Source organism: Naegleria fowleri (assembly GCF_008403515.1).
Source record: "Naegleria fowleri strain ATCC 30894 chromosome Unknown tig16, whole genome shotgun sequence".
Taxonomy (NCBI): Eukaryota; Heterolobosea; class Eutetramitea; order Acrasida; family Naegleriidae; genus Naegleria; species Naegleria fowleri.
The window spans coordinates 848,222-864,196 of NW_025407948.1; the positions used below are offsets into that span (position 1 = coordinate 848,222).

Sequence of the window (15,975 nt, forward strand, 5' to 3'; positions counted from 1 at the left end):
TAACAGGTTTTTTCTCTGGCCCCAGCGATTTTTCTATCGTACGCTGGACGCAAAATAATCCAGCGAAAATCAACTTTAGGTTATCACAGCATAAGCCTACTGTGTTCCGAACTCGCGCCATGAATTGATGAGATGTTAAATGAATGAAAAGAATTAAAAAAAAATATCATCATGAACAATCATTCATCACTTGATGCCTTCCAAGCGGAACAATTAATCCAACATCCTCACCAAGTGATGGAGGAGTTGGTCAAGAAGATGGAATCCAACACATCTTCTAAAATTCATGAGAAAATGAGTCAATTATATTCCAATTATTTTTTGAATCATGACGAACAAGAAGCGACTTGGAAAATCATTCCGAGCTTGAATTCCATGTCTGCACCCAATACGGTAGTAAGGTACAGAGGAATAATTCAAGACATGAATAATTCAGAATTGTTTACAAGCTCGCATTTGTATCGAGAAAATTCATTTATAGCTAATGATGAAGACGATCAAATGAATGATCATCACTCAAATTTAATGGAAAGAATGTTATTTTATTGCATTCCAATTCCTGGTGAGGCTAAATGGTCTAGAAATACATTCTATGATGACAATGTTGTTACGAAGGAGGAGAATAATATTCTAAATGAAGAAGTAAAAGATGTGAAAAGAAAACGGAATGATGAAGACGAATATGAAATGCTTGAAACAGATGATGATCTGGTAGAATCAAGTGATTCAAAGAGAAGAAAAGAAACAACTTGTCACACAAATCATCACGATCATTCAACCACTCACAGTAAAACGATATCGAGAGAAGAAATGTTGGATTTTCCAATCAAAGGAGAAAAAGGGCTTGCATGTATGGTGAAATTATATGATGAAGAGCATGAGTTGAAAAATGCTGACATTGTCGATTTTGTTGGTATTGTGACCTATGAGGAAAATGTGATGCGAGATGAGGACGAAGAGGATAAGGACTTCTACGGTATTTTCACACCAGAAGCTACTCTTGTTCCTCGACTTCATGTTCTCTTCTACAAAAAGTATCAACATATTTCATATATTGTTCCTAATACTTTCCCGATTACAACAGCAAATCAAATCTCAACTGTTAGGGAAAGTTTGATTGATTACTTAAGCTTGTGCTTGAAAGAAGATAAACTGGCAGCAGAGTTGCTGTTATTGCATCTCATCAGCAGAGTGTAAGTAATGATGAGTTTTAGTCAAGGTATTAATCTTGATTAATTTATTCAAAATATTTAGCCGTGCTCACAACTACGATGTCACACTTGGCAAGTTTGTGTTAAACATTTTTCATTGTGACAATGAGACAGCTCATCACGTTTATTCGTGCATACGTGAATTGGTTCCAGCTTCCTATTTCTTTGAGCTTTCTAATGAAAATTTATACACTACTAAATTAATTCCTTACAAGGACTATAATTCAGATAAGCTGAAAACTGGTAGGTAACTTTATCATGGACTGATTTATTCTCATTTGCTAAAATATTTTGTGACGACGACAAAACTATTCATCAATAGGATTACTTCAACTAAGTTCAGGAACTCATTTAGTGATCAACGAAAATGCTTTACGTGAAGGAAATTTGGGAGAAAAAGCATTACACAATATTGGGGCACTCTCAAAATTAATTGCTTCCCAAAAGGTCGATTATGACTTTTCATATCATCCTCTCACAATGAATGTTGACATACCAGTTCTGATACTTTCTCAAGGAAAATCACTATTTCGTGACAGAGACGTGAATTGCGTGATCAAATTGTCTCCTCCAACATCAACACCCTCCAACTCAGAAATTGCTGCATCCACTACTTTAAATTCCAACGAAATGCTTCAAATGTTCAGGTCATTCATTTCTCAAATTACTCAGAAAATGAAGAGTGAAGTGGTGTTGAGCGAAGATTTCAAAACGAGCGTATCCGAAGCGTTTGTAAATGCGAAATCAAAAGACAACTCTATCAAAGAACACACTCTACATAATTGGCTAACCATGGCTGAACTTATTCATGCGAGCTATGGTAAATTTGGTCAAGAAATAGACCTTCCCACATGGAGACGAGTGATGGAAATAGATGAAGCCATTAAGAAAAGGGTTTAGTAAACCTCTTTTGGAAAACATTGGTGTTTATGTCGCCGTGTGACAAGTCAGGTCTAATAATAACCATATTCGTGATTGTTTCCATCTTCTTCGTTGTGACCTAATTTATATCTACATGGAGAACATAGTTGCAATGATTCAACCACGAATTCAATTTCATATTTTGGCAAGAATTGAGCTGGATGGAAGATAACATATTCATCATCGTGACGTAAAATCAAATGACTTGCCTCGTGTCCCTCTTTGTAAGGATCAAGATACAATGAATCAAATTGAGGCAACACATCTTGCGCCTTCATCTGTTCTCGAATGGCTTGTGATGCTTTTTCTACTCTTGAATGACCACACGTTCCTCGACAAAGGATCATCTTGCTTCCATGTGTGATGTATTCGAGAGTTTTTGAAGCATGATCACTCAACAACACTCCAGAGCAGTAAGGCGACAACTTGAACGAAGTATTTGCATCATTAACCAATTCTTCTTCATTGTTGCCAACAGAGGGTTGAATGGGCATGACAAATCCATGTGTGAAAATGGTCTTGTAATTTTCCTCAACTGAGCTTCCATGAAACATCCATGCCTCTTCTCTTCTCATTGATCATTTTACATCTTCTCAAATGATAACACGCATTCAAATAAGGATGTGAATATTCATACACTTTCACTGGTCTCACCACGTGTCTTGCATCTGAACTCATGACTGAAACTTGACTCAAAATTCGATTCAACTTGGTAGGATGTTTCAGCAATTTTCGAGAAGCTTCGATCTTTTGGAATGGACCCAACGAACCTCCTTCTTCTTCCCAATACGTTTTAAACAATTTCCAACAATTTTTGCGAACTTGTTGACTCACTTTGGATTCAAAGTGTTGCTTGAGGATGGATTTGGCAGATTCGACAAAATCTCGAGCAAATTGGACAGCTCCCTGTGTGGTGTAGGAAATGTAAGTCACGCCCAACATTTGCAGCTCATGTTGTTGTGTGTAAATGTTGTTGTGAGAAGCAGATCCTGAACTCTTAAATTGACTGCTGGTGTGTAAGGTGCCATTTTCAAATCCAATGAACACATGACCACCGTACAGCTTGCAGTAAAATGGGAAGTATCTCTCAAATATTCCAATAATTCATAGACCAGATTGCGTTCTAAACGGCTTTGGGAAGCATCTCGAAAATAATTTTTTCCAGATATGATGATTCGAGTGCGTTCTTGATTGCGATGAATGAATTGGATGGTCGATTGTAAATCCTGAAAGGCATGAACCTCATAGAGAGACTCGAGTGATGAATAGGAAATTTTGGAAAGATCATAGATGATGATCACACAAATAGGTTTTGACATATTTTTTTTGACTGTGATGAATCTGTCAGTTTTCAATGTCAGGAATGCTTCAATTCCTCTTCAAGATTTCTCACAGTCATTACAATACGAGTTGTCAAAAATGAAATCAAAACTCAAAGACTCAAACCTCCAACCACAATCCAATCAACGAGATCAAGCTCTTCTCCTTCTTCAATCCTCTCCTAGTGTTCTCATTTTGAAACAATTTCCAAACTCTCTTCTGAGTGATCGTTCTTTCATTCTTTCTGCCATCCAGCACTTCCAAGCACAAACGCTTCAATTTGCTTCTCCCGATCTTCAAAATGATCCACAAGTAGTATTGACAGCCGTTCAACGTGATGGTTCTGTTCTGGAATTTGCCTCCAAAGAATTGAAAGGAAATTTTCAAATCGTGATGGCAGCAGTGCAACAGTATGGAGAAGCTCTTGAATTTGCATCTCCTGATTTGAGAAATCATGAACAAGTTGTGTTGGAAGCAGTGAAACAAAATAAGAAGGCGTTGAGATTTGCTACCGAAGAGTGTCGTTCGAAAATATTGAAAAAACAAGAAAAACAACAAGCCATGATTCGAGAAGGTGAAGTTAGTGATGGTTCTTCTTTGAAGGGTGGTGTGAAAAAGTTGACAAGTCGTGACAAGGATATGACATGGCAGAAGTTGGTCGTTGATCAACCAAAGCAAGATTTTTCATGCCCCACAAAATCCATCCATGCATGAGATGTATTTGGATCAAAAAGAGGACTCCAAATGGAATCGCACCTTATCATTGATGTCTTCAAGTCTATTTCCAGATCAAGATTTTATGATTCATTCCAACACAACGACTCAGAATGTTCAATTACTGAACCATCCACAAGAATCGAAAAACAGAGATTTAAAACTCTCATCTCGAATGTTTCCCGATTCTTTCGTTGGAAATTCTCATTCTATGCCGAGTATTCAAACTACTTCTAAACCCACCACCACAATGGATCAACATTTACAAGGAACATCTATGCAAGATCACTATGTGAACTTTTTAAAAACAAAATATGATATCAAATCATTTATAGCGAAAGGAGCATTTGGATATGTCTATCATGTTGTGGAAAAAAAGAAGAATCAAGAGCGAGCTCTTAAAATATTGAAGACCAGTGATGAGGAAAGTATTAATGAGGCATTTAAGGAAGCGATGGTCATGACTTCGATTTCACATTCTCATATTGTTAAAGTTTATGATGCATTTCTTGTACTATCAGGTGTGAATACTAGTGTTGGTATTGAGATGGAATTGATGAAGGGAAGCTTGCAATCAGAATTTCTTAACAAGGAGGTGAGATTGTCTGAAACCACGTTGCGACAACTGACATTACAACTTTGTGATGCATTGACATTTATGATCGAAAAGGATATCATCTTACATCGGTAAGTTTACACTTCCTTTCTTGAAATTTTCAACATTTCTTGACATTTATAATCTTAAACAATTCAACCATTTAAAAAAGTGACATCAAACCAGGAAACATTCTTGTAAAACACTACTCCATTCCTCAAGAAATCATTCATGTCGCGCTGGCAGATTTTGGTGTATCCATCTCTCTCCAAAACCATTTATCAACCACTGGTTCTCTTGTTGGTACCAGTTTATTTCTAGCTCCTGAAATATTGGAATGTCAAAGGTTTTCCGCAGCGAGTGACATGTTTGCTCTCGGTGTGAGTTTGTATCAACTCATGACCTTGGATACAGTGACAGGTCTGGCACATGTAGTTCGTTCTGGAATGGATATGAAACAACTTGTGACCACTCAATTGCAAAAGCAGAAGGTTGATTCTCAATATTCGAATGACTGGATTGAATTGGTAGTGAGTATGTTGGTGTTGGATCCAAAACAACGAATTTCTTCAAGAGAGGTCAAGAAAAAGCTTCTTGAAAGTACGTTGTGAAAATAAATGTGAAAATATGACACGTCATACACCTTTCATTTAAGATTCAACAATCATGCACTGAGGTCGTTACTTTTATTTACACCTTCAGATGAATATACTGAACACAAATAAGTTTAAAAAGAAGAGTTGAGTGAATGCAAATTGGTTTGGAGAATGATCCAGACACATTTGACAGAACAAGAATCAAATGAATGCAGTCATGAGATGAACGAATCGAAAGAGTTGGACATCCATTCATGCAACGTCTCACGAACGAATCCGTTCGAACGGATTTGGACATGCCCGACTTGAAAATTTATAAATAGCCATTTCCAATTTGGAAAGTGAAAAGAAAACCATTTGGAAAGAATTCACACCCTAAAACAAAATTCGTGATGACGAGTCAAGCCAATCTTGAAGAACAACATGATGATGATGAACAACAACAACAACAACATCAGCAACTCCTCTCCTGCATTCCTTCACCATCATCTAGTGGACTATGGCATCCATTAACTACAATGAACAACTGCAACAACAACACTCCTCACACTCTCTCATCGAATGCTCGAACGACTGACGTCACATCAAGTTCTTCTGTCTCAGAACAACAACCACCACCATCCATTCCTATCACGACTCCCATCACTAATACCAATACTACTACTTGTCCTATCACAACTGCCCAAGAAGAACAACAATCGTCATCCTTTTCCTCTTCCTCCCCTATGGAAGAACAACAACAATCGTCATCCTTTTCCTCTTCCCCTTTGGAACCTCTTTATTCACATAAGAGTCATCAAACCACGGTGAGAATGTTCGGATCTTTCTGTTATTCCTCCTATGTGAGTCTCTTTCTCTCCTTATTCATTGTGAGTGCAAGTTTGGCTCAAAGTTTATGTGAAGCATTGATCTACAATGAGCCTCATTATAGAAATACTTTAGTTCCAATCCTTCCTCGAGTATTGATCTATATTCCTCTTGGATTGAGTCTCTTGTATTATTGGATCATGGTATTTCGGTGTTCCACATTCAAATACTTGAGGAATCATCAAAATGAAGAGAATACTTATGAATATATTGAAAGAATTCGACAAACGAAACCTCTGATTACGATGGAAATTGAATGTTATCATTATGAGACGATTACTGAAAAATACACAGATCATGCAGGAAATAAACAAACGAGAATCAGAGAGGAGAAAGATACGACGTATCGAGAAGAACGAAATTTTGATTTCATGTTTCATAGAGATGTTTCTCAACCTTTCATGTAAGTACGAGTTGTGCACAGCATGAGAATGTTATTGAATTATTTTCATATAACCACATGTGAACAAATGACACGTTCTTGTATTTCAAAATGATGATGAATGTCATGATTCTCGTATTGTTAAATATAATTTAGACTTGGTGGTACCAATAAGGAATACATCAAAGTGAAAATGAAAAATATTATTTTCATGGAAAATCAAGAAACCAAAACAGCTTTCGATCAGGCAAGAATGGATCTTCAGAATCGAGGAAGAGATTCAAACATGAATTACTACGAGAAATGGGAACTTCCAGGTTTCAAAAAGAAGTTATTGGCAAAGGTTTGTCATGAATCTGGACAGCAGCAGAATGAAACAACAAGTTTTTTCTTCTCATTGCCTTGTTATTTACTCATGTCCTTGTTCATGTTGAATTTCTTGTATCGATTTATTTTTGACCACAAGACAGACATTCAGGAATATGAAGTGGTGAAAGAGATTTCTGTTGTACCTTTTCCAGTTGCGATGGATACAGCAACCACCACCACCACCGCCACAGCCACTGCAACGAAATTTGATCCACAATTCTACACATACAATCAAGATCAGATGTTGGAATATGTTCCACCTCAAGTCATTCAATCTTGAGTGGACTGTTTACAAAACGAAAATTAATTAATTCACACTTTAATGCAAAAAAAGTACGTCGTCTTAAGAAAATGAGGAAGATTCTAGTTAAAAGATGGTCAAGATGAGATCTGAGCAAGATTTAACTTTTCAAAGTTTCCTTTTTTAGGTCAAATAAAACTCCATTATGAAAAAATTGGTTGAAAAAGAAATTACAGTCTTGAGTGACGTGATGGTGTTTCAGTATGACTGCTTTGACCAACAACACCCTCGTCCGATCGAACAGCATGAATTTTTCTAAATTGTTCAATTTCTCCAACAAATTCCATTAATTTAGGATCTTGAGTGTTTGGTGGCAGCATTAAGGAAATTAATTCTTTGTTGTGATCAGAATCAGAATTCACTTGATCACCTTTTCGTTTGTTGACTTCCTTGTTGTGGCGAGAACCATTGTTTGAAGCAGGAATTGTGACGACTGATGTGTTCTGCAAGACATTACACTTGTTGAACATTGAAATGGCATTTCGAATGGTTTCCATGGAACATGCTTCAAAAAATTGAATCTTTTTGTCGTTGAAATAAAACTTTTCGATCCACCATTGAATTCTTTCATGCGTGCTGACTTGTTTTTTGGTCACTGAAGTGGATGGCATGCCATATAATAAAGACATACCCACGGCCCAATATCCTTCGATTATAGGCCACAATAACGAACAAATTAATTTCAAACTTTCTAAATAAGGTAAAGATGGTGCAACTATTGTGGCGGACGCTTTTTTCGGAAGAGAAGAATTGTTGTCATCGTCGTTACCAGAGTCAGTTGTTCTCAATGAAATTAATTGCCTCTTTTCCATTGCTTGCAGCGTTTCCAAATATCTTTCAGGTTCTTCAGGATTTTCCTTATAAATAAATTCCAAAGAGAGCAATTTAGTTAAAAATTCACATTTGGAAATTAATTCCTCCAATTTCACACCCTTCTCAATTACATGCTGTTCTCCAAAAGACATCAACGCACATCCAATCACACTCTCCTTAAAAAACAAGTGTGTCAATTGATTTCTATAAAAACTCAAATCCATTATTTTCTGTTCATTCGATTTCACTTCCAAAAATGAATGCAAATTCCAATTCTTTTCTTTCGAAATACTTTCCACTTTCAATAATTTGAGAGAATTTGTAATGACTGAAAAAGAATCCTTTTTGGAGCTTGGTGAATGTGGTGAAATCCAATGAACTCTTCCACTTCTTGACAAAATTTGATTTTTCAACCATTCACTTTTTGATTTCAATTCATCCAAACTGATTCCATCTCGATAACTCAATAAAACAGTTCCAACAATGGCAGTTGGCATGATCACAGCTGATTCATTCAATGCAAAAGCAATCTTGGATCCCAATCGTTTGATTAAAAATTCCTTGTCATTTTCATTGTAAAATGGATCAAAAGAAGATGATGAAAGATTGCAATTTTGAATATTTTCAACCTTTTCAATGTTTTCACTTTTTCCAATTGTTGTGGATGAATGAGATGATGATGAAATTGTTGTTGATGAATGAGATGATGATGATGAGAATGTGGAACTTGTTTCAAGACGAGAATGATCATTTTTCAATTCTTGAATATAATCTTTCAATGAAATTGGTTCTGCAATTTTGACATTCACATCACCATACTTGTTGAATAAAACAGAACTTGCTTTCACCAAATTTGTCAATGATTCACCCTTCTTATTTCCACCCAATAATTCACGTGAATGTGATTCACTTTCAATCACTCTTTCATATCCAATATGAATTGGAACCAATGTTAAATTTTCAACACGATTTTCCAAATATGCATCTGCAATTGTTTTCAATAATCCAAGTTTTGGTCTCAATGTTTTTCCTGCTCTTGATCTTGTTCCTTCCACAAAGAATTCAATTGGATTTCCATCCATCAACAATCGATGCACATATTCAGAGAAAATTGATTTGTACAAATTGTCATTTCCAAAAGATCTTCTCATGAAGAAGGCACCTGAGTATCTAAACAAATCACGAACAAGAAACATGTTCAGAAAATCTTCACCGGCTGCAATGTGAGGCACTGGTAAACCATATAAATAGAAGAGGTAGGATAAGATGATGAAATCAATATAGGAACGATGGGTAGGGAGAAATACTAAAGTACCCGCGGAGGATTTTTCGGATAATTGTTTCAATTTTTCCATTTCGGAAGAATCGACCAGAATGGCTTGGTAAATTCTTCGCCAAATTTTTCTTAACATGTAACTGAAAAGTCGAATGGCATGAATACTTGGTTGAGCAAACATTTTGTCCATGATGTCCAAAGCTCTCTTCTCCACCTGTGAAATTGGAACTTGACGAGAATTTGCCTCTCTTGACAATTCCAATTGCACTCGACTCGAATACAATACCATTCGTTTCATTTCCTCAAGAGTGAATCGCTGTACCATTCCATCCTTAAAATATCCACCTGCCTGTGAAAATATTAATTCTAAATCATTGTAGAAATTGAAATTAAATTCATGAGCTTGGACCATATTGGTCATGGTGGCACTTGTGGCACTCGAATTTCTTGAAATTGCTTGTTGGTGTATATTTTCCTTTCTCTCTTGATCGTCTAATTCTTCTTTGAGAATATATTTTTGTAATCCATAACAAAATTGTTGAAAATAAGTCTCCCAATTAATTTCAGTCATGTCCAATGTGAAAATCTTCTTCTCTTCTTGCGAAAGTCGATGAAAAGCATTCAACAGATTGGTACTATCATAAAAGAATTCATTCATGGTGAAATGATAAAACGTATTCGAAAGCATCACTTGTCGTTCGGCCATCTTTTTCACACCATCGACCATCTTTTTTGCAAATTTCATGCCAAAGAGAGTAGACAAGAGTCCATACAGTTGAATCATCCAAGTGTAGCGTAGATAGAATTGAGAATGATAAATGAAATCATTTGGGATCATGTAAAAGTCTGCTCTGCCAATGGCCTTCTTTGGTTGATGAGAATGCCAATAACCTATTTTGGTGGTCAACGGATATGGACATTGTTCATGATTATTCATAATGATTCATTATTAAATTTAAATTAATTATTATATAATGATTAAATTTTAAATTTTTGAACATTAGGAGTTAGAAAAAAGATCACTCGACCAATCATTCAATTATACTTACGTAACACTCCATCGACGGTGTGTTGCCACTTTCCTGGATTTGTGGTTGAAGTTCCAATATGATAAATTTTAAACTTGCTCTTACTTGTGACCACATCTGCCGGACAGACAATCATTCCATTCGCCACAAAATCAACAGGTACTTGATCAGACACAATACTCGGATTTCCTGGAATGAGAGAAATAACACCTAACCCTACAAAGAAATAAACAGCTCCTCCTCCAGACACCACATCGACCCATCCTGGAAATGGTTCTTTCAAAGCAGCTCCAACAATAGAAGGTCTAATCACTGCAACAGGTACATGTCCCTTATATTTGGCAATCATGGCTTCTGCCATACGTTTTGTGACACAGTACGTATTCGGATAATTGCAAAACTTCATGACTTGTTTTTGTAAAGTTTCAATTTCTTGAGGTTCCATTTGACACACTCGTTCACAAAAACTTTCCACATCTTCATTTCCAGGAAGTTTGAAAGGATAGAATTTCTCATCTACTCTCGATCCAGATTTTAAATTATTGTTTGTATAAGCTGTGGAAATGTATGCAAAACATTCCATTTTTGTACATTGTTTCGCAAAATTAAGACATCTTAAGGCACCATAAGTATTCAACTTGATGGCATGATCCAATCGTTCAGTGAATCCAATCGTCGCTGCACTATGAATCATTATTTGCACTTGGTTTTTCACCTTCTCAATTTTTTCAGAATTTTCGCTAAACAACCCATCCAAAGTGACATCTCCACCAATGGCTTCGACTTTTGACAGGGCATATGCTTCAAATAATTCTCTCTTTCCATGAAATTGTTCCTCAATCATTCGATCCATAATGGGTGATTTTATAATTTCTGAAATTAATCGATCGTGAGGACTTGTGGTGCTCTTCTTCTTCTTGTCTTTCTTTTCTCGAATCAAGACATAAATTTTCTTGATGGTCGGAACACTTCGGAGGAATTTCTCAATCATGGCTTTTCCTAAGAAACCAGTACAGCCCGTACATAGAAGAGTTTTATCAGAGTAAAAGTCAACGAGATTCAATATAGAGGAGGAAGATGAAGAAGAAGAGGATGATGATGAAAGGTCGAAAGTGTAATCATGGTCGTGGTCTTGTGTGGGAATGGTTTGATGGAGAGATTGTGTGAAAATAGTGGAGAATGAAGAAGAAGGAAATTGGATCTTGTGAAAGGACATTCTGATGATGGTGTAATTTGGATGGAAATTTGAAAGGTGGTTTTCACACGTCGGCTTGAAGGGGTGTGATGTAAAAACTGACACACACTCTTTTTTGATGTGGCCACTGACGTCAACAACTCTGACGGCGCTTTGTGTCCGGACAGAAAGACGGGTTGTTTTTTTTAATGCATCGATTCTTGATTCAATCATTGACATCACAACATTTTAACGGAGGTTGTCATTGGTGATGCCACTGTCATCTTGATGAAAATGGCAAGAATTGCGTTTGTATCCAATTGGCCAAACTTTGACAAAAAAGTGTGTTATATCGAAGATGGACATGTTGGTTGAAAAGGTCCATTCATTCAAAACAATTCAAGTCAGAACGTGCCAAACTTGTAGTGAAACCCCTCACGTTCTCTTATTGAAAAATAATTGCTCATTCTTGGCAATTTATTAACACACAAGAAAATGCCGTTCTACCCGTCAATCTCAGATGATTTTGTGCACAAATGACTATCACTATTGCGAGTTGGAAGAAAAAACAGGATGTGTCGTAGTGATCGTTGGTTCTTCCTGATTTTGACTAGGAATTAATGTCACCTCAATAGGTCTTGTATCATGAATGGCTTGATACATGGGTGATTCTTCTGAAAGTAAGGAAGCTCCTAGTTTTCGTTTCCCATATTCGTCTAATACATTGTGAGCGACATAAACGGCATCCCTGTCGTAGGTTTCGTAATCTTGTGGTCGTCTTGTCTTTGTGAACCGAGTGAATCGAGAGGATTTTCCTCCTCCTCCTTCGTGTTTTGCGAGGGCTCCACTGTTTTGTTCGGCAACACTTTTTCGGAATGCAATTTTGGTTTCAGGATCCAATTCTTCAATACGGTGAATTTTACCATCTCTCATGTAGACCACTCGATCGGCAGCATTTTTAAGGTTAGGATCGTGAGTGACCATGACCATGGTAATTCCGTCTTCTTGGTTGAGTTTGATGAGAAGATCCATGACATTAAGGGTATTCTTAGTGTCCAAGTCACCACTGAAAAAAGTGGAAATGCAATATTAATACAATAATTTTTCAATTCAATTTCCAATATTGATCCAGCAAAGTATCATTACATTCAATAATAATTATACATATATATACATATATATACATATATATATATATTATATTTATATTATAAAATATTTTCAATGGATATATTTTATAATGGTCGTAAAAATTCAAATGAAAAAGTATGAAAATTATAAACAAATATTGTTAACAAAAAAGCCAAAACACATTCAATACATACGTTGGTTCATCCAAGAGTAAAATTTCGGGATGGTTCGAAATGGCTCTCGCAATTGTGACACGTTGCTGTTCTCCTCCTGAAAGCTGGTTAGGTGTGTGATCGAAACGGTGACCCATTCCGACTTTTTCTAACAATTTCTTTGCTCGTTCTCTTCGTGCAGCTTTGCTCATATTTCCTTGTAAAATCATTGGCATTTCGACATTCTCCAGAGCTGTCATGGTGGAAAGTAAGTTGAAAGTTTGAAATACAAAGCCCATCCGAGCTAATCGAATATTTGCAAGGGTTTCATCTTTGGTATTGGATGTCACACGCTCTCCACAGATTGTTAAATGTCCTTTTGTTGGTTTATCAATGGTACCAATAATATTTAACATGGATGTTTTACCTGTTGTGTTATCATTGCATTTAAATGGTGAGTGGGAATTAGAGAATTGAACCAAATGACGCAAAAATACATAAATTCAATATTTCAAATTATGTTGACAATAACCTGCAGACACTTACCACCACCAGATGTACCATAAATGACTAGAAATTCTCCTCTTTTGATCTTTAAATTGACTCCTCTCAAAGCAGGAACACCTTCTATACCAAGTAAATAGGTTTTTTGAATATTGTCAAGTTCAATAATATAGTCATTGTTATCAATTTCTCCAACTTGTTTAAAAAGACTACAATATTATTGTTGTAAATGAATAAGAAGATGGTCAATAATTAATTGGCATGTCAACAATATCATGATATAAATTTTCATCATTCATTACAACATTAAATGAACCACAAACACCTACTTTTCAAATCCTCGATTAAAATCCTTCTCCTCCTTCTTGTCCTTCTTCTTGAACATGATGATGAAAGTAATTTCTATATATACACAATCGATTCCGCCGTAATTTTTCCAAATAAATAGATACAAATGAACACCTCAATATCCGATGATGTTTTTCTCACTACTCCGAGAGCACGAACAGTATATAATTACAAGAGCACTTGACTCCTCACGTGGTTTGATAACAACACAACAACTCTCACAAAAAAGTGTCGGGTGGTCTTATGATGTTCGACGTATTTTTTTTTAATCTGTCCGCATTCAACTCCGCATCCAAATTAATTCCTTTAATAATGTGGAACACATTTTGAATTTCAAAGAGTTCGCAAATCCAAATAGGACGATAGTGATATCAATAATTATTACATAATAAATAATAATTGAACATTATTCAAAGTGTTTATAACGCTTATGATTGGTTCGGTCTGTATTGGAAGGAAGGTGGTGAGGGTTGTCACGGTCATACGATCGGTCCGTAGGTTGATAACTTCGTTTGTGATGTTGGTGATCCATGTTAGAACCATGATACCGAGAGGAGCCATTTCCTCCATCAAATACATTCTCAGTGTGATAGTGACTACGGTATCGATCCTCTCGGTAACTATCATGTGAATCATGACCGCGATGGTGATCCTCTTCTGCATATCTATTGTACCTTCGATGATAATGATGATGACGCTTGTGATGTTGTGGAGAACGGTGTGAAAATAAAAAGCTTGGCATTTGGTCGAGAGAGGCAGCAGGTGGATGAATTTTGAAATATCGATGATTAAGAGCTTGTTTAACTGTGAGTCGTTTTCGTGGATTCAATTTTAGAAGACCCTCAATGAGGTCAATGGCTGCCTCATCCACTCCTGCATATTCGAACAAGTTCATGAAATTATCGTGGGCGTTGGCTTTTTCGTACTTTTTTAACAGAGATCCACTCGCAAAGTATTGCTTGTAATAGGGAAGATGACTTAACATTTCCTTATCTTCGGAGGAGACACCAAGCAACTTGAGAATCATTTCTATGGCTTGAATTTCATTGTCAGCATTGAAAAGAGGTCTCATTAAAAGTAGCTCTGCAAAGATGCACCCCACACTCCACATGTCAATAGACCTGTCATAGTCTCTAGAGCCAAGCAAAAGCTCTAAAGGTCGATACCAGAGTGTCACCAGATTTGGCGTCTTTTTTAAATAAAAGTCGATAATGGGATCGAGTTTTGAAGAAGAGCTGTCACAACTCGAAGAAGTACGTGCTTGATTTTTCATATCGTAAGGTTCCTTATTAATGTTTGCTAAAAAATTGGTGTCATATCTTGCCAATCCAAAATCTATCAATTTCACTCGCCCTCGATCATATAGAATATTCGATGGCTTCATGTCCCTGCATGTTTTCATGATATGAATCACACGAAAACAGGCTTTTTCAAAAAGATATTGGTCCTTACTCACCTGTGAATAATTAAATTTTCATGTAAATAATTCAATCCTTCCAAAATTTGAAGCATGATAGATTTAATTTCTGATTCTCGTAATGTAAAATCCTTGGACTTGTGAATGAGGGTGGTCAAATCATTTTCTATATAATCCAATACAATAAATATAGAGTCTAATTTTGGTCCAACCACAACCTCCCGTAAAGATAACACATTTTCATGCACAAGTTCATTACAAAATTTTTGTAAATATGCAATCTCTCGAATATATGCCAAAGATAAACCCTCTTCATGAGTAGAGGCAAGATCAATATTTAGACGTTTCAATGCAACAATTTCATTTGTTTTTCGATCACGAGCCTTATAAACTCCTTCATAAATTTTATCAATTTTTTCAAATTCATCGACACTTCGGCATGAACCGTAAAATGGTTTATCCAATAACGCTTTTTGTTCTTTCCAATTAAAGATTTTTTCAGAATTCGTTGATGATGAAGATGGTGGTGATGATAAATTATTATTTTGCATTTTAGAATTATAAAAAGAATTCCTACTGTGGTGAATGATGCTAGAGGGATCATGTTGTTGTGTAACGGCTCGGAATGGTATTGCTGTTGATGAAAATGATGATGATGATTGATTACCAATAATCTTTGAATTACTGTAAGTGCTACTCTTTGTTGTGTGTGTGTCAGATAAATAATCATGAGAAGGGCTGTTTACAGCTCGGGCCAAATCAGCCATTGTCTTTTTTGTCGTGTGTGGTGTGGATGACGGAGACATTTTTTGTAAGGCTTTGTCCCATTCATTCACAAACAGTTTGGAACATTTCC

At 36.2% G+C, this 15,975-nt stretch overlaps 7 protein-coding genes across 7 annotated transcripts; 2 read left to right on the forward strand and 5 right to left on the reverse strand.

Annotated features, from left to right (window-relative positions):
• Window positions 1-171: 171 nt before the first annotated feature.
• Window positions 172-2,111, forward strand: FDP41_013025 (uncharacterized protein; the record flags this gene model as incomplete). Its single annotated transcript, XM_044703610.1, has 3 exons — window positions 172-1,193; window positions 1,255-1,454; window positions 1,534-2,111. 3 exons carry the CDS (start codon window positions 172-174, stop codon window positions 2,109-2,111), a joined length of 1,800 nt encoding a protein of 599 aa, XP_044565950.1.
• A 53-nt stretch (window positions 2,112-2,164) lies between these two features.
• Window positions 2,165-2,626, reverse strand: FDP41_013026 (uncharacterized protein; the record flags this gene model as incomplete). Its single annotated transcript, XM_044703611.1, has 1 exon — window positions 2,165-2,626. One exon carries the CDS (start codon window positions 2,624-2,626, stop codon window positions 2,165-2,167), a length of 462 nt encoding a protein of 153 aa, XP_044565951.1.
• Window positions 2,627-2,663: 37 nt separating this feature from the next.
• Window positions 2,664-3,074, reverse strand: FDP41_013027 (uncharacterized protein; the record flags this gene model as incomplete). The annotated part of the gene is made up of 1 exon (XM_044703612.1): window positions 2,664-3,074. The coding sequence occupies one exon, from the start codon at window positions 3,072-3,074 to the stop codon at window positions 2,664-2,666; it is 411 nt and encodes a 136-aa protein (XP_044565952.1).
• A 477-nt stretch (window positions 3,075-3,551) lies between these two features.
• On the forward strand, window positions 3,552-7,255 carry FDP41_013028 (uncharacterized protein; the record flags this gene model as incomplete). Its single annotated transcript, XM_044703613.1, has 5 exons — window positions 3,552-4,105; window positions 4,230-4,853; window positions 4,934-5,361; window positions 5,700-6,627; window positions 6,763-7,255. The coding sequence occupies 5 exons, from the start codon at window positions 3,552-3,554 to the stop codon at window positions 7,253-7,255; spliced, it is 3,027 nt and encodes a 1,008-aa protein (XP_044565953.1).
• A 191-nt stretch (window positions 7,256-7,446) lies between these two features.
• On the reverse strand, window positions 7,447-11,609 carry FDP41_013029 (uncharacterized protein; the record flags this gene model as incomplete). The annotated part of the gene is made up of 2 exons (XM_044703614.1): window positions 7,447-10,256; window positions 10,415-11,609. 2 exons carry the CDS (start codon window positions 11,607-11,609, stop codon window positions 7,447-7,449), a joined length of 4,005 nt encoding a protein of 1,334 aa, XP_044565954.1.
• A 504-nt stretch (window positions 11,610-12,113) lies between these two features.
• FDP41_013030 (uncharacterized protein) lies at window positions 12,114-13,739 on the reverse strand (the record flags this gene model as incomplete). Its single annotated transcript, XM_044703616.1, has 4 exons — window positions 12,114-12,633; window positions 12,893-13,277; window positions 13,397-13,563; window positions 13,684-13,739. 4 exons carry the CDS (start codon window positions 13,737-13,739, stop codon window positions 12,114-12,116), a joined length of 1,128 nt encoding a protein of 375 aa, XP_044565955.1.
• A 369-nt stretch (window positions 13,740-14,108) lies between these two features.
• FDP41_013031 (uncharacterized protein) lies at window positions 14,109-15,925 on the reverse strand (the record flags this gene model as incomplete). Its single annotated transcript, XM_044703617.1, has 2 exons — window positions 14,109-15,090; window positions 15,159-15,925. The coding sequence occupies 2 exons, from the start codon at window positions 15,923-15,925 to the stop codon at window positions 14,109-14,111; spliced, it is 1,749 nt and encodes a 582-aa protein (XP_044565956.1).
• Window positions 15,926-15,975: the final 50 nt, after the last annotated feature.